The sequence below is a fragment of the Thunnus albacares genome, chromosome 15 (assembly GCF_914725855.1).
Source record: "Thunnus albacares chromosome 15, fThuAlb1.1, whole genome shotgun sequence".
Taxonomy (NCBI): Eukaryota; Metazoa; Chordata; class Actinopteri; order Scombriformes; family Scombridae; genus Thunnus; species Thunnus albacares.
In genome coordinates, this window is record NC_058120.1 from 15,524,142 (window position 1) to 15,545,870 (window position 21,729).

General features: G+C 41.5%; 1 protein-coding gene across 1 annotated transcript; it reads right to left on the reverse strand.

The window, feature by feature from the left end:
* Positions 1 to 14,324: 14,324 nt before the first annotated feature.
* Positions 14,325 to 17,423, reverse strand: sox11a (SRY-box transcription factor 11a). The gene has a single exon (XM_044375729.1). It carries the CDS (start codon positions 17,065 to 17,067, stop codon positions 15,979 to 15,981), a length of 1,089 nt encoding a protein of 362 aa, XP_044231664.1. The 5' UTR covers positions 17,068 to 17,423; the 3' UTR covers positions 14,325 to 15,978.
* Between the last annotated feature and the right edge of the window lie 4,306 nt (positions 17,424 to 21,729).

Genomic DNA, 21,729 nt, shown 5'->3' on the forward strand with positions numbered 1-21,729 from the left:
TGCTGCCTACATTTGAAGCTCCAAGCCTACGTGTCTGTACAAACATGGCTAAATGCTTCCAAGGACATTGCATGTCTGTGTTTAAAGAAAAAAAAAAAAAAGCTGGATTTTTTTTCCCTATATGTCTTTGTTGCACTGTATGTTAGAGTCTATCTTAATAATGCTGGAATGAGCCACTGCTATCCCAGGGTGCCAACAGTCGCTTAATGTTTCATAAACGTCATTTGGAAGTAATTCAGTAAGCACCCTCATGAAAAAGAGATGAAATACAGATTGCCACTGGGTATATTAACACCTGTCACATCAGACTGATATCATATTGCATTGCTGTAGTTACGCAGCTTTCTATTATTTTCTCAACTCCCAAAACATCACCTTGCCCTCCTAATCTACCAATGTAATTACCTCATCAAATAAACTATCAACAAAACCCCTAAAATAGGATTTGTGGAAGTGGGGAAAACAAAACAAAATAAAAAAAGAGAAACATATCATCACACCCAACATATGTGAGACGTATGACGTTTAGAAGTCAGGGGAGCAAAGCCTTGAGGGCATACAATCAATATTACATTTTCCATTGCCACCTTCATAGCTATTGTAAATGGCTTGTGTCAAAAATAATAACAGGTTGTATCAGGAACCTTGGGTTTGCAATTTCGCTCCTAGTGCTTGGAGGCCCCGTCTGCTCACCCTCCCTTACTCCAGCAAGACTGGGTGTTAATGACGCCGTGGTGGCAGACACCTCTCACAGAACGGCTGACTTTTTTCCTTCTGCCCATTCTTTATCTCTTTACTCTTGACAGTTCTGAGAACTGCTGGGAAAACATGTATGTGTAAGAAAACGCTTAGTACTAGAGATGATTAGCCCTTTGTGCATGTTTCGGCGCTCAGCCAGTGGCGTAGTATTATTAGCAGGGCTGGAGAGATTAAATCTATTCTCACTTCTGTTGTCATACCACTCTAGGCAGCAATAAGCAAGATGAGATGCAGTAATATGCACACTAGAGGGACAGACTCCTCTTCATTGGAATCAGTGCTACTTTAAGTTCTTCTGAGAGAGAGGTACTTAAATGATTTTTTTTTAAGATACTGTAAGTTGATTACTTTATCTCATCCAACCATTATCTCAAGTGTGGACTGCTCAGTCATCTACACACACACAAATACTGCAATTTGCCAAAGTCTCCAAAATTCTTAATAGGGGAAACCCAAGATGGATGTGACCCTTAACCCCCATGTAAAATCATCAAAACCCAGATGCGCTTTTCATGTTTGTGTGTGTGTTTTTTTTTATTGTTGCCAAAATTTAAAACTCAACTTTAGCTAAAGCTCAGCATCAAATTCCATTTTTATTTTGATAGCCTTTTGTCTTGGTTATTTAGACAACTTCAAAGATAATGTAAAGTTCAGAGCATTTCCACTGATAGCAGATAATACCATCTGATTTCAGCAAGTGCCACATATGATCATTTTCTCAAAAAAATATGCGTTGATAAGCTAAGTTGTGAAACAGAAGTGATAGTGTCAAAGAAAAATGTTAAGACAAAGCAAACAATCTGAATAAATTTCAAGTCATTTTAAATCACAAACGTTCACAAAGGTTCTGTTTGTATTCAATGCATGTCAAACTCTCCAATAGGCTTCTTTATCCTACAGCAATCATTTTTACTGTCGAGACTCAAATAAGCACTGTCTGATCCTTTCCAAAACAGTAGGTTGTCACACTTTCAGAGACGTCCCAAGTGATATGATGGTGTCCATCCCCTGCTATGTGATAAATGAGTTTCAGCAAAGAGTGCTATTGAGGTGTGCAAAAACCAAAAGTAATATAGTATGACAGGATGATGCTGTGGCCAATCATCACGCCGGCAGACATGAGCTTAGCAGCTCTGGCTTTTGTATATGTGGTTCTTTTCCTTAGGCTTCCAGAGAAGCTCTTATACCCCATGTCTGAGCAAGGCCTTTAAATTCTTCTCCCTTATCTGAAGAGGAATCTGCAGGAAGTCACAGAATCCCAGCTTATCTTGGCTAATTGTGGATGTGTTTGTGTGTGTGTGTGTGTGTGTCTGTGTGTGTTCAGCAAAGGATGGGGGGGACTTGAGAGGGTGCCAAATGCCGCAGGATCCAGAAGAGCACGTCAGGACAAGAGAGGCAGGCAAGACTGACAGACACAACACTAACATCTGACGGAAACAAACAACGCGAGCACATACACAACAACACCCATATAGAAACTGACGGAAACACCCAGGGCATAGGTGACATTTAATCCATCCGTCACATTTCAGCAAAAAGACAGATGTCAAGGATGTTCAAACCTTTTGTGTGTGCAGTGTTTAGGGGGTAAATGTAAACACTAAGTTGATTAGTGATATGAACGAATTTCAATATAAGTACAGGTCACTGTCTAAAGTTAGTTCAACACACTTGATGGTATTTAATAATCCCCTTACACACTGCATGTTTCCTTGCCACTTTTTCATCAGCAAGGGCCACTTGTCATCGATTTGAGGCAACAAACACTACTGTCCAATAGCCATGCACCGAAGGGATGGGCAGCATCCAGTTGTGCAACATGAGAGATGGCTCCAAAGGGTGTCTTAAAGAGGTGATAAAAAGGTCTGTGACCTTCCCCAAATGAAAGCTCCCTCTGATTTGTGAGCCACAGCCATGGAGAGTGTTGTTTGAGGGAGAGAGAGTGGGTGGTCTGTCAGTGGGTTCATGCACCTCTCTCTACAAACAGCCCAAATTTACATCTTTTTAATGGCTAGTGTGTCCACTGGCTGTTGTAAATCAAGAGAGGGGTTTTAACCTCTAGGAGCCAGCAGGGGTTAATGCTGAGGGCAACGGCCACTGCTGTTTTGGCCAAGGACCGAGCAAATGGACGCCCTTGAAAACAACATGCTTCAAACTGTTAGAGGGCATGTTTGGCTTTTGAGTCACTTTTGGTACAGTAGTATCTATATTTAGCCCATCAATGAAAAATACTTAGCACAGGTTAGGTTAAATAGGCCTTAAATGAGAATAAAATCATGCATATGAAGATCATATGAAATACAACTTCAAATACGGTCTGTTTCAGTTAAATATAGATTCCCATAATGACAGCAGCTTGTGAAGTCATAAATGTTTACTCGGTTTTCTCTCGATGATGAAGTCCATTAATGAAATCCAGGAGACAATTGTGCTTGTTTTACCCTTTCCGCCCCATATTCACAAATAATACTTTCCCAACTGGCATTTTCTTCTGCCGTCATAAAGGGCATTCACACATAGTGAGATCTCCCGGGCACAAATGAGCAATCAGTGTAAGAGCAACACACCTGGTAAGGCTCAGTGCTTCTCTGAAAGGCCATCGGCGCACCAGGAGAATTGGCTTCTTCATAATTGAGATCGGGGCAGATTATTCTCATTTGATTGTCTAATGACCATCAGAATGAGATCCCCACCATAATAAGAGTCCTATTTAACCAGGCGCTGCAGTAGAACAAAGTGTCAGTCAGACACTGTCCCTCTGTGTTTTCGTTATTAGAATTTTAAATGTGAAATGAATACAGGCAACAGAGTCTAGAAAAATGTGAATTTTGTAGTTTGTTGAGTTTTTTTTATGAATGCTGTCCCCATGAAAATGAAAAAAAGTATTTTTAAGTTGTCTTTTTGATTTGGAGAACTATAGCATCAAAATATTAAGTTAAATATATTACACAAAAAAGCCTAAGTCATGGCTAACAATACAGTTGACTTGTACTGTAAAATGAGGGAAACTGTGATTGATTATACATTTCCAAGTGACAATTTTTGACCTGTCAAACCATAATTCCCATTCGTCATTGCTTCATCAATGTTGATGGGGCTATTTCCGAACCAATTCTCTGAGCAGGAGAAACATGGGCTTGACCTTATGCAACAATATAAAACATTGCTTTCCCTATTACCATGATTCTCCATCCACATGTACTAGAGCTTAAATGAAGTTATTGATTATGCTCTTGCAAATATGGCGAGGTAAGGGAATGACATCGCACTTAAAGATCATTGCACAAATGTACCCTAAATCACAAAAATGGAGGAGGGGTAGTTACTGGCATGGACGTCAGGGTGAGTACTCGTGCATTCACTCAGTGTTTAATCAATGGATAAAACTGTCTATCCATTCAAGTATTGATGTTTCCTATGACAACTGCTTATCCACGTAGAGCAGAGAGACACCAGAGGCCTTTCAATCATCTGCCAGCTGAAAGGAGCACAGAGAGGAAGAGGTGGGGTGAGACACATGAATCTCTAATACTGGATTCATGCTGCATGCTCAATTATTCCACTGCCACAATGCAAGTTAAAGCCGAGGAGGAGTCAATCAACTGTATACGGAGCACAGGTTCTGCCACTGTGTGAGAGCTTGACTTGGTCATTCCCTTACAAAGGCAGTTAATCAATATGGATCCACTCCTTTTGATCTGCTGCCTCTGACCAACAACAGTCTCTAATAACAGTATAATTGCAATGACCATAATGGCACCCATTCTTATCATCCCACACCAGAGAAAGAGGAGAAAGGATAAGAGATAGCATTTGGCTAGTACACCATCTCTATCAGGCTCTTGTGAACTCGCTCCTACACAAACACACATATGCGCACACTTCTGCATCATCATGCTCCGTGGTATTGTGGTATAGACAGTCAGTCCAGTCACCTTATTAACGTCATGTTTAGACACATATCGACCTGACTGCAGTGACGATCAATCTGTGGTAAGGAAAGACAATATTGCAGAGTTCATCCCCACATTGTCTAATGTCTCTAAGGCACTTAACATGTGTCTTATACTTGTAGGAAACAATAATAATTTCCCACTGCTATGCCTAGGTACACTAAATGATCAAATTAGTATCAATTAAATGTATTTGTTACTGTAAACTATTTTGGAATTTTTGCCTAGAGCAGCATATCATAAGCACAAAATTAATACAGACTTAGATTTATCGAGTGCTAAAAGGAGTCCTATATGATGATGACAGCCTGCGCCCATTCTAATAGGACCAGGATCACTTAGCGTTTGATGACTAATATGACTTCTTAATCTCTTTGACGCTGTGAACCTATGACAGATCTATGGGATGATGGAACAGACTGGTAACATAATAAAGGCGCCCTTCTTCTCACTCAGCATCTCTCATATTAATATTTTCATCCTGTAATAACTAAAAGCCATTTCATTACTCATTAATCAGTACCCGAAGCCGCTGCTTTCCAGTACACATAGAAATATGATCCTACGATTTCACAGGAAGAGCGATGTATAATGACCCCGCAGCTGGCGGGGTAATAAAACACAGCATGCATGTTGTCTGTCAAGAAACCTTACCTAGGCATACCAAAACAACAGACAGGCCAAAGTGATATACTAGACTCATTCCAAACAGTAAAACACAGACATTGCATCGTCGTCGTGTTTCTTACAGGCCTCTGTGACAATCAATACTTAAAACAACGGTTAGAAAATATGTGGAATCAGCAGCTATGGAGTAAAAGAGCGACAACATTGATTTGCAGAAGGTTCGTTCAAGCGTTCAAGGGATTTTAAACAGTGTACAGTGTTGCCAGTCAGATCACTCATCAAATCCATATCAAGTTGTGGGCTTATGAGTTTTGGTGTTTATTAAAGTGAATGACAGGTAAATAGGATAGGTCAGCATAAAACAACAGATTGTATCTGATTTATGCGTATGGTCATCTGTGTCAGAAGTTGTGTGTGTCCATGCATGTGTGTGTTTTCTTTGTGTGTTTAAATCAATGGTCATCCCCTGATACAAGATGGCCTCATAAATCATTGTTTGTTGATCACTTGTCAGGAGGCAGGGGCCTTATGGCGATCTACTAATTATTCCAGCTCACAGACCCACTGGATGAATAAGGACAGGAATGCCAAAGCAAATCAAGGCAGCGGACCTTACAGAAATATGGCCATAAAGGTGTTTTAGTTTGGATGGATGAGGTGGGGGTTGAGAATAGGGATGGAAGTTGCAGGAGAGGGAGCAGTGTGTGTGTGTGTGGGTGGTAGGGTCGGGCAGGTTGGATTCTAGGGTGCACTGAAGTGAGAAATCTAGTGTGTGAGATATCAGTCACGCAATTCCAATATGCTAGGGGACTCTGTCATGACAGGAACAAGCCGGCTGCCTGATTGAAATTGGACAAAAACAACTAAATCTGTTATTGTGACCATTCAATCACACTGATGTCTTGTATCTCTCTTTAAACACAATTTGAACACATCTTTGTTGCCACTCACTGTCAAATCCTCAGTGGTATTACCTTCATGGACAGCAAGTCTGTGCAATCCATGTTTGGGTCTTGCAGACTAATAATACGTCGCTATCAGACCTGACATGGACGGCTAACGTTTTCTTTTTTGCATTCCAACTGGTATTGCCTTAATAGAGTTGTGGGTTAACATGGGAAATGTAACATCTATCAGTTTTTGAGTAAGGAACTGTGTAATGACAAATTCTGTCAAACGGTAGGCTAAGTGGTAATGGTATAGTATTGGCTTTCAGTGTCATTAACTTTTCAGCACTAAGCAGGTTTCTGTCGCCACTGACCAAATTGCTTTAAATGCACAGCAATTACACGGTTGAGGCTGGCACTTAAAAGATGAGTAGAGTGTAGTTTCTGTAGTAAGACCTAATGGGATTATTAGTGAGTTTTTATGAGGGGAGAACTTACAGCTCACAATAATACTGGAAGTAGGATTGCATGTTTCTGTAATATACTGTACCAGCCAACTGGTCCTCATGTTAATTATTGGATTACCCTTTCTAATTAAGAAATTTGTGAACGGAGTTTAATAATTCATCGAATCACAGTGGCACAATTTCTTGTATTACTCTCTTCTTCCTTCTATACCCATTTTGATTTTCTTTTCTTTTTTTTCTTTTTTTTTACCTCAGTGACTCCCATGTGCAGGCATGGAGGCAGTTACACCTCGTTATTCAGAGTTAAAATGTGTTAGCTTGAGGCTTAAACATGGTCTTAGCATGTTTAAATCATGCTGAGCATATTACAGAGGCCATGCAGGCTGTTCCCTTTGATATATATTTGCAGCATAATGTGTGGTTTTGAAAATCAATGAGCAGTCTTCTTTTGATCACAGTCATGTCCCTCATCTCACCACTCTGTAAAAATAGCCTGTGACCATCCTGTCACAGAGGTGAGCCACATACAGACACAACATGTATGGAGGTACAGTTGCAAGCTCATGTCTTGTGAACAGCAAGTTCTCAGTATTTTTTTCCAATAGTCTGATATGAGTGATTAAAGCAAGACTGAACCTGTATTCAGTATAAGGTATATGAGGTGTGTATGAAAGAATATCACCTCTGGGGGATATAGAATATAACTTGATGTGCTCTTTTGGCCACTGAAAAACTAGGGCATCACTGACTTACACAACACTTCCTCAGTAGTAGATCTTGAGTGGTTTATTTAGATGTTTACATACTTATTCATTTATGGTCAGAAACATACAAAATATATACCAGCATCCTCAGAGGAGAATTTAAAAAATTGTACTTTTTGCAGCAAATTTCACCTTTCATGGAGCTACTCATTTAAGTGGTTGCCCGCAATTGTGATTTCTTTGTGGGAAAATTGATTTTGAAATTCGGCACAGTCATTAATTATATTCTACCCTAAAATCTGACTGTCAATTCAATTAAATTCAAAAATTCAAAAAAAAAAAAAATTCAAAGAGCTGAACCAGTTATTGATGATATGAGCTAAAAACATACACATGTAACACCTAATATACATTTGAATAGAGTGCATTCACAGGATAACGCCATTATATTTAATATGATGCATGATATGATTTTTGAAGTGTTTTAGAATAAATTTGAATGTATTTTTTTAATATGTTGAATAGACTCTGCCATGATATTTCAATGAATTTCTGTCATACAAAAAAGCTCAATTCTGTAGGGTCTTGGATTAGCGATCCATGATTTCATCAGGTCCAATATGAAATATCTGAAGGAAAGGAATGTAGGTCATTCAGAACACCATCAAACAGCAGCGCTCCGGCAGTGGCAGCATGCAGGCCCACGTTTGTCTCCTGTATCTGTGAGGACATTCTCAACCGCCTGTGGGTATTTGTAATGACCCAGCGACAGCATTTCTCTGCTGGCGGCTGAGGTGCTCAACGAAATGAATAACTCTGACCAGCCAGGAGAGAAGGAAAGGGAGAGAAGGCGTGTGTGTGTGTGTGTGCGTGTGTGTGTCAGCAGTGTTTGTGTGTATCAGTGGTGTGGAGTGGAGCTACATGTCACATCTCTTCAGACACCATAGCTCCAGTCCCCACTGGCTACAAACAATCTACAACCACCCAGAACCTCCCACAGAGGGTGTGTGTGCCGCATTTGTGCCAGTAGTGCGTAAAATGTGTCTCTACACTGTCTTGCTTGTCGCCTTGACCGGGCCACATGTTCCTCTGGTCCAGGCCTCAAAGTCTGTGTCGTGATGGGAGTGCTGGGGAGCCAATAAAATCAACCTACGAATCCCGTTAGGAGGAGATGGGAGCTGTCAACTGTGTGCTTAACTCCCAGAAATACAGATTTTCTTGCTTGTTCCCTGACGATCTTTAAGGTGTAGCTTTTGGTGTTCTGTATTTTTTATGAATATAACATTTCTCCATAATGGATATAGATTCAGCATGATGCATATGAATTGTTCATCCGCATACGTATGAATTATTCAACAGTGTGATTCGTTTTGCCCTTTTTTGGATTCAACATGCACTGGAGGGCATAGGGGGAGGGAAGTTTTTCAAGTCCCACTCAGGTCTTGGCGCATTTTCATTTATTCTCTCCATCCCTTACAATAACATCTGAAGTTGTCTCTGCATCTATAGTTCGACAGAGCCATTAAAATCTACATACAGTTAATGGACTTTTTGGCAGGAGTCATCATTTTATAGATGCAATCCTGAGAGGATATTACTTTGTCTGAGTGTCTCCTTTGCTAATCAGTGAGGTCAACCATCCATCTGGCAACTGTTTGATGCCTCTGGTTTGGTAAAAAAAAATGCATTGCTTAAAATGTTTTTACAACTGCTAAACATACAGTATTTTAGACAATATGTGGGTGTAATTTATCACTAAATTGTTCATTCGCTCAATGACTAGAATTGTAAATCAGCATATTAATGTGCTCATTATAACTTGACTAAAAACATCTGTTTTGAGGAATATTCCTCTGATCAGTTTCCTTGCAAGCACAAATTTGACACAAACTGACATCATATAAATTGTTTCATCACAGACTAATGCTTAAAAAATCTTATAAATATAAATTTAAGTCTGTTTAGCTGCATCCACATTCACATTCAGAATAAATCCTTTAAGGGTATGTGTTATTTTTTCACATAGGCTGTGTCGAGGAGAAAGCAGGGGGCCCACTATCAAAAACCTTGCAGGATAGCAATCATTAGAACCTTAGCCTCCCTGGTAAGCAAGCCATGCTTCCTGTATAGGGCCCCAGAGGATTCAGTGTGCTAATTATTTACTGAAGCAGCAAAGACTATCAAATGAGATCCTGCGTCGAGTCTAACTGTGAGGGGGTACCCTGACAGTGTAACCTGGGTAACATGCAAATACATAGAGAGAAGGGAGGGCAAAAGAAAGAGTGAGGGAGGAAGCATGGGGTGTATAATGGTCAGAGTGCGCTGGAGGAGTCGAGGTTCACTGGTGAGTCAGGAAAGGTGGGGCCACTGAGGGGCACAGCAGCAGAGTATTAGATTTCAGATGCATATGAATGACCAACTGCTGGTTCTGCTCTAGCTTTAGGGGGAAATTGCATAGACTCCCCTTGAGCTGCAGTTTTGAATCTAGATTACTGCCTTACTTAATCCTGCGGAGGGTAGGTAGGGGGTCATGAATGTCTGTTGCTGGTATCATTAAACTGAAGAGTTGCAGAGGAGTACTGTGCCTTTCCTTAACTGAGTATTTTTCCAACTACAACGCCATGTTACATGTGCCATGATCAGAACATGCACACTCATCCAAATTACTAGATTAGTCAGCAGTTAGAACCATATTCAGTACCGTCTACGTTTCTTTTAAGTTTATTTATCACACTAGCACAACAACAAACTAAGAAATTATATAAGCCCACAGACAAACAGCCCCACACTCACACACACAATCCCCGACTCCAAAAAAACGGGGGAGGGGGCAGCGCTGTGGTCTTAAATCCATGCATCTGGGCAGAAAGCCAAACAGACTTTCCTCAGCAGATACAAACATGCAATAAGAGAGCAGTGAGCTCTAATAATACACTAATATCCACTCCATTTGATTAGAGGGCAAGAACATTATCTAGTCAACAACCACATATAAACACGTATGGACAAGTGAATCATCTAAAGCAATAAAAAAAATCAACCAAATGTATGTAACTTCATAAAAACACACTCTAATCTGTATTAAAGTATTATTTTAATTTACTACTATCATGCTGCACACATTATGACCCATTATGACCCCTTTGGACTAATATACTGGCCTAGTGCCCTTTTTCTTATTGGAAGAGCAAAGGGCTCCTGCAGCTGCTGTAAAGCTTTAAGATAAATATCTAGCTCAGAGTCACAATTAATTCCAAACAAGGTTATGTAAATACCGAACTGACCACAATCATGCCGACCAACTTGTGTGATTACTCTCTAAACAGGGCTAGATGTCATTACAAGTTGGCTCTAATTACACTGAGCCCATTATTGTGGCATTTTTGAAGCTGAAAAGGCTCAATTTATTTTCCCTCACACATCGAGTGGAGCAAACAGAACGTGAGCCTAGCACATATTGAACCCTAAATCTGCAAAATGTCATCCAAGATACTCCATTTAATTAATAGAAATACTCAGAGTTTTGGTTGAAAAGAGAAGCAGGTGTGCAGCTGAGTTCCTGCCCTCTCTACAGATAATTCACATGAGTGATGCGTGACCTCCAGCAGCTCCACACAAAAAAAGGTGACCTTCTTCCAATGAGATGTTACCACGGGTCAGAACAGATTCTGGGAGGAGTGATTGAACTGTTTGTTTCTGTGTTGACGAGACAACAGCACCACCAGCTTAAACAGCTCTCGACAACCTGCTGGGTCTACTTTCAGCATAACAACTCTCCCAAACTTCTTTCCTCATTGCCTTTGCTAAATAATGAAAAACTGCAATGAAGCTGTGAATGGAAAATTAGGCAGCAGCAGACCATGCAGGTTACTTGCTTCCAGCTACACACTTATTATCAGTTACACCGCCTGTTTTGTATCCAGGCCACATCAAACTAAATCTGAGTTTAACTCTATAGTTCATTTGAACAGCAATTTTTTTCCACTCCACCCATTTGCCTCTTATCTCTCTCTCATTCACTCCCTTCCAATGTGTGTGTGCACATGTGTGCAGATCTGCCAGACTGCTAAAACACCATGAGGGAATTGGGCCTTTGCCACCCCCCCTTCCCCCCCCCCCTTCTCACAAATGTGAAGGGATAGTAAATATCAGTGCAGCAGATGGGGCCGATGCTCCCTCTCTGCCTCCCTCCCATACACAGGGAGGGCAGAGCAAATGGATAGCCATCAACAGCAGCAGGAGTCGCCCCAGGCCAAGACTGGAGCAGAGGACACAGGGACTGGACTGTTGCTCAGGCAGGCAATTTTACAGACAAATTCTCCCTCACTATCAGCAAGGGGACTGCGCAACATTAGGAATGAGTACTTATAAGGTCATTATATCTAAGATTTCATGGTAGACAGGCATCCCAGAAATAAACATGTAGTTTTCTCATCTGGATTCATAAGATAATAAATGATATTTATGGTCCAAATAGCTTTTTTTTTTTACCAGTTTGGATCATATCGCAGGACTCGCTGTTGCACAGGGGACCAACTGCTGGTGTGTCATTTCAATACTCTGTCACACCGCTCGCAGGATCTGGATAGCGCTGGCAGTGTCTAACAGCATGACATGCTTGTATAACAGAGCAAGAGAGGAGCTTGCTTGGACAGAAGGGATGTCAACACCATCCCCACTGCAGACAGCAGATCTGGAGCACGTACTGTAAATCCTGCCCACTCGTCAATTAACAGACAGTAAACAGGTTTAAATTTAGGCAAGCTGCGTTGTTATTGTTGTTATGAAACCCCCAGCATACAGAGCATGTATCAGTATTCCCATAGCGATATTAGACAGCCTCCCACTGGGGGAAGAGGAGCACATGTGGATCAACGATGACACAACATGGAATCTTACTGCGCAGCAGCATAAGCTAAGCAGTGATGTAATGCAACTGAGCTCACTGGGTGAGAGTCAGTATGGAGAGAAAAAAAAAGATGTGAGGAAATCATAACAGGCCTTATTATTACTTCATTTAACATCAGTAGACTGAGACAGAGACTGGTCACAGAGGAATTTTGTCTTTGAGCACTGAGATGGCATTGACACATTTTAGATATCTGCTTTAAGCAACTTGCAAACTGGGAGATCAACCTTCAGCCCTCAGTTCTGTGGCAGGGGTCTTTGTATAGGTGTCACGTACAGCTTTTGACTGTGACATCCTGAGTTATATGAATGATTTAAAGGCTCAAGGGGATGGAAATTACTTTGTCGCCACAATATCCACCCCACCCACTGGATTCATGGGAGGACGGTATCTCACTCAGCATCTCCTGAGCATTCTAGATTTCCATTTATTTATTTAAGGAGGAAATAGAAGGAAATTTCAACGGGTCACTAATTTCATTTCAACATGTACCAGTGGCATTAGCCCTGAGCAGATATTTCAGAGGAACACAAAATCAATGTTGAGATTCTATTGGGAATAGCCCTGGAACCCATTAGCAACTTTGACCAATAGGTCAGGTAAAGTAATAGCTAGATAAATGTTTTATTACAGATTTGCAAACTGACTTAATGGGGGGGCTAGTACCTGTGCAGCCATGCATAGCAAATATTCATCATTAGATTCTATTGCTGTAATGAACACAAATCTCTCAGTGGCCAGGGCGTCTGGCTCCTTATATATGATCTGCTAAAGGTGGATCTCTCTAACCATCCCTCAGAGGAGACAAAAGGATGCATCTGTGGTCCTCTTGAGATGATGTGAAGATGCAATCACTTTAAATTAATGTTTTTACAGATTATATATGCTCGGACATACTAAATGCATCTTATATATGCCCCACATGAGGCTGAAATGTGTTGTGCTATTGTTGTTCATCTTTTCTAATAAACAGCTGCTGCCATACCAGAGTAGCTACAGTTCTGAGTATGAAAACATCCCTTTATCTCAGTCTGAGCCATAACATAATCAGCTCTGGTGATGTATGATTTGTGTAGTCAAATCATACATCTATGGCTACTTTCAAGCACTAATAGTCTCATTCTTATTTTCACTGTTTATTTTAACCAAGTCTATTTACGTTTTTCTTTATATTGATTCAGGGGATCTCGGTCATCTGAATGCCTGCTAGTTTTCTTTACTACCAGCTATTTACTCCAGTTTATCCAGACTCCCAGGGGGAAATCAGAAACTGTGACTGAGAACCACTGGAATAATTATTGTAAACCTTCTTTACTATTCATGCTGACCTACTACCCTTGTTCTGCTTAAACACATCACCAGTGTGATATTTTGAAAGATTTATGTTATTTGGCCATGTAGACAAATTTTTAGTTTGCTTCCACAGACAAATTGTGGTTCTAAAAAAAGACCCTCCACATTTTTATAGATTAAACAGCATCTGCCTGGAATACGTGCCATTGTTTATCCCTGATATAACATATGTCACATTTTGACATATTTTCAGCCCTCTGTTCACACAGCTCTGGAGCCGTTCTGTGCTGGGCACACTGCTACTTTTCTGAATGGAAGCCAGACAGACTGAGAGCTCCCACAAGCTGAGAGGAGCGGCTCCTGTTTCCAGCTCCGTCTCCAAGGGGACCACCAAGCCCACCAATCACATCGCTCAGCGCAGGCAAGCGGGCAATTCAATTTCTTAAAGCCACAGTGTCCGTTTTAAGGGGATACTTTGTGAAAGAAAGTTCAAGCAAACCAGAACATTTGAAAAACAGAAACAGTAAAGCATCTCAACACTGCAGTTTACAAGTTTTCCTTTTTTCCTTTTTATTAAATGTGAATTCACATGTTAGTTTGAGCCCATCCATTTTCAGAGTATCCGCCTACATACAAAATAGGCATCATTCTGTCATCACATCCTTTTCAAACGCAACAAATAACACATTTGTGTACATATATTCACAAACTGAAAGGACAGTCGATGGTGGTAGGTACTTATTTATTAAAAGATGAGTCAAAGACAGATTCACACTTGGAATGTGAAGTAACTACTGCCCAGAACTTCCAACAAAATGTCTTGGCATATAATTAGGTCATATTCCAAAACCTTTTATCAAACAGACTTCATATGTAAGACCCACATAAAAATAAACAATATCTGCTTTTTTAAGTGCAAGAAATAAAAAATACAGGTTTATGGTTAATGTTTTAAAAAAAGAAGGCAGTCTTCAGTTTTAAAATAAAGTTTCATTTCATGAAACAGGACTATGGAATGTTCTTTTTTGCTTGCTTGTTAAACTAATGCCAGACCACCACTGTATCAGACTATGCCCTTTTGCAGAACTTTTTTTATCCCTAATTTTCAGTCAGATTCAAACTGGTTAGAGTCAAATATTCCCATTATGAGTCAAATAACATTCAAATTGTGATATTTATCTGTTTGTCGTATGCATCACACCATGAGGCCATATTAAATTGTTTTGTATCAGTTCCAGCTGATTTGTTTATTTTTCTGCCTGGACAGGCTTCAGCATCATAACATGAAATGATGTTGACAGTGCACAAGTCTGTTTTTCCATCACTTGCTACAATTGTTGATGGTCTGTATCTTAAGAGTATATATTGCACAAAAAAATGAGAGGGGGGAAAAACAGTATGTGCCATAAAAATACCAAAATCCAGTTTCACACCTGCGATTGGGACCCATCCACATATCACGAGTATGATATACATAAACTCCTAACTTTACTATATTACAGTACATATACAATCTTGAAACTAGTTCCAGCTCTGAGGTATGTGTTCCCCATGATGCCATTGTATCGTCTACAAATACTCAACAAATCTGCTCTACAACTGTACAAAACCTAGTTTAAAATCACAAGGCATTTTTGATGCAAGTTTTAATTTAACTTAATCCTTAAAACCAGGACTCCCTTGCATGCTAAAAACAAATGATAAAGGGAAGAAGTGCCTGAAACTCACTGAAAGCACAGTAAGAACATTCCCTTTTAACTGTACAAAAATATGCCTGAAAATATCTTACTTTTCTTTTAAAAAGATGAGGTCTGTTATGTATCAAAATGTTTCCTCCACACCTGTATTCTGCAGAGGTTTAGGCTGCTTAATTTACCAAACCAGGAGGTAAACGGAATCAGTTACAAAAAACAAACAAACATTTGCGGCATTTAGAAATTACATAAACCGTTGTAAAGTAACATCCTGAACAATTGTCAGTTCACAGATTTGCTTTGAGTCAGTCCACAGTCCGTTTTCAGCTCCCTGCAGTTTTTTTTTGTTTTGTTTTTAAGAGGATAAGATGCATAGAAGTTCACGTTTTTTCCCCTTTGTGGTCCGTTTAAGCTGAACAGTAAATGCAGACCTACGGGGGGAAAAAAAATCCATAAAACCCTGTCATGCTGCCAGAAAAAAACGTCTGCAGACTTTGCTTTTTTTTGCTACCAGCTTCATAAGCATCTCATTCCTCAAACCTCACCTAGCCTCCTGGTCCTCCACCTCCCTCCAGGACCCTTCAGAAAACCCAGAGGAGGCAGGGCTAGGGACAACTTGACCAGGACACATATATAATTTCATTTCTCCCTTCTCTGTTATTACTAGAGGACCTTTTTTTTCAGATCAGTATGTGAAGACCAGGTCGGAAAAGTTCGCCTCCAGCCAGTCCCCGGCAATCATCTCACTGAGTTCTGGCGTGCAATAGTCTGGGAATTCAAAGTGAGAACCCAGGCTGCCCTCACTGAAAGAGTCCAGGTCCTTATCCACAAGAGACAGGGAGAGGTTTCCTGAATTGGTGTTGCCCAGCTCCGAGCCTGGGGCACTGGGGGCGAAATTTAAACTAAAGTCAAACAGCAAATCGTCCGCGTCCTCGCCGGAAGAGGAGCTGCTGCTGGAGGAGGAGGATGTGGAGACCGACCTGGAGGATGCTGGTGAGACGGAAGCAGCGTGTAATGTGCTCTGCTTGGTAATGTTTTTGATATTGTAAAAGAGTCTGTTGTTGTTCCGCACTTCTTCGTACATGCTCGTCCCCTCGGACTCGGCCGAGGAGCTCAAAGTTGGGCTCGCGGGAACTTTGGCTACATTGTACGGCCTCAGGCGCTCCTCATCCCCCGGCTTAATCCCCATCCGGTAGTCCTCTTCGTACTCGTCGTCATCGTCCTCATCGGTGAGCTCACTTTTCACAGTCTTTGTAACTTTTAAGCTGGGAAACACACAGTCCTCTCCGTAGCCGTGAGAGGACTTGGAGCCGCTCTTAGTCTTTATCTTTGAGCACTTCTTGCTGGGAGTCTTTGCAATTTTACCGCACTTCTCCGGAGACGGTGCTGATGATTTTGAACTGTCGAGCTTTGGTTTTTTCTTGGGTCTGTACTTGTAGTCGGGGTAGTCAGCCATGTGTTTTAGCCGCAGCCTCTCGGCTTCTCTGATAAACGGGATCTTTTCGCTGTCCTTGAGCATCTTCCACCTCTTCCCCAGGCGCTTGGAAATCTCTGCGTTGTGCATGTCCGGTGACTGCTCCATGATCTTTCTCCTCTCGATTTTTGACCAGACCATAAATGCATTCATGGGTCTCTTGATGTGACCGGTGGCTGTCTTGCACCAGTCCGGGTTTATCGCCACGGGGCTGCATGCCATAAATTCACTCTCCTCCGAGTCCGTAGCCTCCCTGGACATGCTCCCGTCCGTCTCGCTGTTGTCTGTGTGCTGCACCATTGTCCTCTGTTTCAAGTCACTTTTTCTCCGGACGCTGCAGTGTCTAACAGTCCCACACTGCCAAAACGGCTGTACTCTCTGTGTTTGCGCCGGTTCGTCCGCGTCCTGCGTAATGTGTGTCTCAAGCTCTGCACTCTTTTTCCAGAGTTACAAACTGCCTTCTTAACTAGTTATCAGCTTTTTCATGTCCCCTGCGTCACAGAAAGCCATCCAATCACGTCCTTTCCACTCCGCCCAGCAGACTCCATCCAAGACTCCCCTTAACCCTTTTATTCCTCCCTCCCGAGCTCTCATTGGAGTGGAGGTGGGGATTTGTGGTACACAGTGTCTGGGGCAACACGCCGGGCGAGACAGGCATATTAAACACACAGTTAGCACTATGCGCTCCTGAGATGATCATCACGCACCAAAGCGCACATAAGACTAAAGCAATAGGAGTTTTCCCCCTTATTTTAGAAGTGAAGGGAGAAAAAAAAATAGTGAGGAGGTTATTCTCCAGACAGACTGATAGTCTTTGCAGATGTGACTGGAGGAAAAGATGTAGGCTGTGTGATTATTTGCTTTTTTTCCTCCCTTAGGTTGGATACTGAAGGTGGCGCTTGGACACTGTTGCAGGCGCCTGGATGCGTCGGTGCGCCTGCCTGACTGCGTGCCTTCCTGCTGTAGAATGATACATTTTAGCAGCTGGTAATGGCTTTAGAGGAAGACTCGATGCTATCATTAACTTTAATATAGCATCTTTCATTTCACAGATATCTCTGAGTGGCGAAGTGTTATCACATCCTCTCTTTTTGGCGTGGTTTCTCCCCTGTTTGTTTCCATGTCTGCATTTGAATGAAGGAAGTAGGTCAGTGGTACATTCTGTTTTATGGATCTTGTTTATAGTGTTTGAGCACCATAAACATGTGTATTATCCCATAGAACCTTATTAATACGAATTGAAACACTTGCACACACACAAATAATTTATTAAATTGTGGTAATGTCAACATATAAAACAAAAAAACATTTTTTTTTTTTACATTTTAAGCATATGTTATGATTTCCTATCCATTTTGTACAGTGTAAAGCATGCAAGCACAGCAATAACACTCATTCAGATGGCAACATTTGGCTTTGCAGCCTTGAGTTTAGCCTATACAGCCAGGCATAGATGGAAGACTCCCTGCTGAGTTTGCTGTGTCAAGAGGCAGTGTAGCATCTAGCTGGCGTCTCCTGCACCCCCTCCGCCCTCCTCCCCCCCGGCTCTGGGTGGTAGCCAGCAGTGCTATTGGAGGCTGGGGTGATAAGGCATCCTGCTTTTTTCTCTCTGCTTCGTCCCCTAGAGGGCAATCACTTACCCTTTTGAAACCCTCCCCCCACCCAGCCACCTTATTTTCCCCAGCTGGGGCTTAAGAAGTGTCTCTACTGATACAGAGAGGCAGCTAGAAAGGCTAGAGAGGGGATAGCAGGGGGAAAGAAAGAGAAAAAGAGGCACACAGGGAAAGAAGACAAGGCTAAGGAGACTGAGGCAGTTTGAGGGGGAGAAACTCTGAGAGATAGAGGAGCTCTTGCCTTTCCATCCTTGGAGCACAGAGGCAGCCCCCTGTCTGTGTCTCACTCTCAGACAGAGATAGGGCTGAAATGCTTTATCATGACCACCCTGTGCTGATTAAGCTTTATCAGATATATGTGTCGGAGCAGGAGTCTCAGGAGGTTGGCGCATGCACTTGCATTTTTTACTGTCAGCGTGTTTTTCTCTGATGGATTCATTTGAATGGTATTTGATCTTCTGATCAGTGCAGACGTGGGTAGAAGAGGTTATTTCAAATGAACTGATAGCATGGTATCATATATACTGTATAGGTACAATTTGCAAGCACATATTGGCTGCATGTCAGCATTGAATTCCAGGAAATTATCCTTGTATGCAGCATATGAAAGCCTGATATTTCTCTAGAAGGAAGCTAAATTACAGTTTATTATTCTGTTATGCTTTGCTAAAAAGGTACTTATTCCTTAACAAAAACATTCTAAAAATATTGATCAGACATATCATACAAAATTAAAGTGTCACCATCAGTATGGTGCCTGAACCTTTTTGCAGGTTGTAATCTTGCCTATACATATCTCATCCTAGTCCGCTCCAGCCAACCTTATCTCTTTATATGATGGTTTCATGCTGGACATGAATCACAAGACTGCTTAATGATGAGCATGCAGGGTGGCTGTCCTGCTCATTAGCATGGCTCATTATTGGCTGTGAATGAGGTGCTGGTGTCAGCCCATACAGCCTATGAGTCATCTTAGGGAGGGTCTCGTCGCCATGCCTGCCTCACACTGATGCAGTAATATACCCCCCCCCCCACACACACACACACACCCCACCTCAACTGCCTCATTCACTGACAGTGATCAGAGTGAAAGGGAAAGAGAGTTGTGGGATACTGAAACATGTTGTGTTTCCATTTCATTTTCACTCTAGAGATTACATATGATTAAACAGTGAAAATCCAGACAGCTGCATTATCACTGTGTGATTTCTAATACCATGCGCTTTCCAATACCCCGGAGGCAGATGTTTTAATGCTTATTTGCTGCTTCGTGTCAAGGGAGAGGACATTTTATTCCAGAGCGATGGAGTGTTGAATTAAGCAATGGTTTTCATGTATGAACATTGAAAGAGGGTTTCAGGAGAAACAATTCCCTTTGCATTGCTTATCTAAAAGCCCCCCAAAGCAGCTGCTGCTCTCACAAAGGGCCAGTGAAGCGTTAGATCAATACTAACCCTGGCTAGAGGCTATCTGATGCTCAAAATGCATGGATCCATCTCCTCTGCATAGCCCTTAGACAGGTGTGGACTTCTGGAAGCCACTATCTGATGGCTTCACAATGGGTAGGGGGGTAAGGGGGGGCTGAAAGCGGGTGGTGAGGAAAGGGGGGTTGTTTTGGTAGCATATAAAAACTCAAATTAACTTTTCACTTGACAGACACATTCTTGAGTGTCCTGTGTACTCAGGTTACAGTGTTTATTGCCGTGTAGTGAATAGGTGTTTTTCTAGCCCATATAGTGGAGTCACTTAATGGTAATCTGGTGCCGTGTGCAGAATTTACGTAACAAGTTCCAGCAGTTTGAAAGTACTCTAAGGTAAGCCACCCTTGTCGCTTTCCATACAGACCAAAAGTACTTTGTATCCAGGCAGTCGGTGGAGGGGAAACCTAATATCAGCTTATGAATCTGATGATTTATAGTTTGTAAGTTCTTGGCCAGTTACAGCAACCTATTTTGTTGTCTTAACTTGTGAGATGATACTAAAACGAGCTATGTCAGCTGGCCCAGAATTCGTTTCGCTGGCTGCCTGTCGCTGTGCGCTCATTCCTCAAAGATCACGCTGTCTTCCTCTCTCTCACTCAAGATAAGAAAAGCTTTTGACAATGAGGAGGATCTCACAGCAGTTTGGAGGTTGTTGTTTTACCACTTAAGTGTTTGGTGCCTCGGAGGCCATTTTATGCCCTGTTGTTGCTTTACATTCTCGACTCAATGCAAATGTATCTCCAGGGTGTCAGGTTCTTTGTTGACCTCCTTGATGTGGCCTCTGTCTCTCAAGGTCTGATGCTTAGCGGATACTTGAGACTGGAGTATCTTGTCGTGAATGTAAACAGCTGATGCCTGAGTACTGTGCTGGAATGTTTGTCACAGGGACACATAAATACAATCAGAGGCCAAAGCTGCGAGCATCCTGCGTACACTTGTACTTGCAACAACCCTCTACTTACACTACTACTACTTATTCAAAGGGAGCAAACACCATTGTGTATTCAGCCCATGCATCAAATACAAAGCTGCTTACTAATTTAACTGCTGCAAGAAGGAGAGGAGACAGAACATTTCTAACATCTTATGATACACAGTGGTGGAAGGTAACTACACTTAAGTTTACTGAAGTGCTGAAGCCTACTTTCCATTTTATGATTCTATTTACTTGATTTCAGAGGCAAATACTTTTTTCTTTGTAATCCACTATTTATGTGTAAGTTATAGTTACTAGTTTGCAGATACAGATCTTGAATTTTGTCAATTCGACGAGTTATGTAATTAAAGTGCAGCTGCCAAGTTAATGCATCAGTTATACTAATCCAATAATATCATTATATAACACTGAGGAAAGGGTCATTCTGCATCAGCGGTACTTTTATGTTTACTTTGAAGTACATTTTGCTGATAATATTACTTTTTCTTAAGTAAAGGACCTGAACACTTCCTCCACCATCTGATATAAACAAAATTCAATAATCTCACCAGTAAATACTCATCCAACTACTCCAGTGTGCATTGAACCCTGAGGCATACCATAAACTTTGAGCGTATCCAATGTGAGACATGAGGATCAGTGTGGGTGTGGGACAAGAACAAGCAAATTTGTAACTGAATACTTTGTGACTAAGGCAATTATTGCCCTTATAAACGTGAGATATGTGAGTTACACTTTCATTAGACGACTACACATAACTTGTGTCTGTACAGGTGACGACTTTATGAATTCTGTGAGAAAGCATGTAGAGTTTCTTGTCTTTTCCTCTTTCTCTCTTCCCAGCGCAGACACTGCCCCACAAAGCAACCGGAATCCACAGTGGCCTGAAGGAGATGACATCATCCTGGAGCAACTCTGGCTTACACAGTAC